Source organism: Belonocnema kinseyi, chromosome 3 (assembly GCF_010883055.1).
Source record: "Belonocnema kinseyi isolate 2016_QV_RU_SX_M_011 chromosome 3, B_treatae_v1, whole genome shotgun sequence".
NCBI classification, from domain to species: domain Eukaryota; kingdom Metazoa; phylum Arthropoda; class Insecta; order Hymenoptera; family Cynipidae; genus Belonocnema; species Belonocnema kinseyi.
Window position 1 is genome coordinate 113447520 of NC_046659.1, and position 1604 is coordinate 113449123.

The 1604-nt window shown below is 37.2% G+C and overlaps 1 protein-coding gene across 1 annotated transcript in view; it reads left to right on the forward strand.

The window, feature by feature from the left end:
• The first annotated feature begins 1339 nt into the window (after positions 1 to 1339).
• Positions 1340 to 1604, forward strand: part of LOC117169993 — a 1021-nt gene continuing 756 nt past the window's right edge. Inside the window, exon 1 of the mRNA XM_033356508.1 lies at positions 1340 to 1472. Within this exon, the coding sequence (XP_033212399.1) occupies positions 1340 to 1472 (133 nt within the window). The remainder of the gene's footprint in view (positions 1473 to 1604) is intronic.

A 1604-nucleotide genomic window follows, 5' to 3' on the forward strand; every position in this document is an offset into this window, starting at 1 on the left:
AAGAATTTTAAGAGCGGTCTCGGACTAAAATGGACGAATGTAAGATAAAGATTTTTAAGAGAGAAATAAATTCTCATATGTTACGAAAGTTCTAGTTCTAGTAAAAGTTGCTTAATTGAGTATGAATTAATATTATTCAGAGAACACTTTTAAAAATATACGATCGTCTGTTGAGAACATTTATTTTTTGTCACTTAGCGAGCATTTAATGTTTAGATTTAAGAAAGGATGTCATAAATTAAGTTTAGGTGTAATCAATTTTGAAAGCAATATCCGGACGTTAGGGACCGCGAATGTTTACATTAACTGGCGACAGGCTAAAGTGCAGTTTATGATGTAAGTGTGCATGAGTGTACGCGTGTGTGTGGAGTGGGAGCGTGCGCGTGTGGCCATGGTAGCATGAAGAAAACAAGCAACGAAGGTGGACGCTGGATAAACCACATCACATCACAGTCTAGAGTTTGGTTCGTTATCTAACTCAGGCTTTTTTATATTTTGGATTAATAATTGTAATCCGGATTTGCCTAAATTTATTAGAGTTCGAGAATATATATGTTATTTATTCAAACTATAAATAATTTTTATTATTTAATTCAAATAATGCCCTGGTTTATTTAAATAATTTATTCAACATTAGCAACCACCAATTAGAGTTTCGGAGCCATTAGACCTGCGCAAAACGTAACAGGCAAGGAACAGGAGTAGAGAACCAGCGAAGCACGACACGCGCATCTCCTGCCACCGGTTTTCTACCCTGTCCGCGCGACTCTCGCCATGATCTAAGAATACACGGTTTAGCCACACCCAACTTAAAAAAAGTTAACCAATAAGGAGCAGCTCCACCACTTCTAGCCATATTGGATAAGTGAGCGCGCGAGAATGAAGTATATTTGAAAGGAAGTAAATACAATGAGTGTGGGAACCACTATATATATATATATATTATTCAATACACTTTAATAATGATTAGTATTTTTACTGTTTGAATAATCTCAACTTTTCATTTCTGGTCACTCTTTGTCACTCTTTGTGACTTTGTCACTCTTTGTAAGCATCTAAAAAGTTGTAGTTGTTTAATAAATATTTAATTGTTTTGTTAAATAGTTGTTGATTTATTCGAGTTAACAGTCACCTCCACATAATTGGTGACCCCGACGTGATCTTGTCGCGATAAAAACGTTTTAAAAACTTTGTGAAGTGAAATGACAATAACTCGAAGTGACGCTCAGTGACTGTGGCATATATTTTATGCAAACTTACGCATAGTGTAGTGACTTTTAGTTATTTCGAGTTACTAGGACCGTGTTTTAAGTGAGTCTCAACATTTTTTTTTCTAAAAATGCATGAAGAAGAAACACAGGCAGGAGGACTGCCGAACGTTGAAGTTGCAGCGGTCCCCCCACTACAAGGTGCTACCCTTTTACGCCGAGGAGCCGGAGCTGTGGTTCTCTCAGCTGGAGGCTTCATTCCAGGTCAGAAAAATTGTGGCAGATAAGGTAAAATATAACCTGGTGATAGCAAATCTCGAACCTCGATTCGCCATGGAAGTTCGGGATATCATACGAGAGCCACCACAATCAGACAGGTATGAAAAATTAAAATCT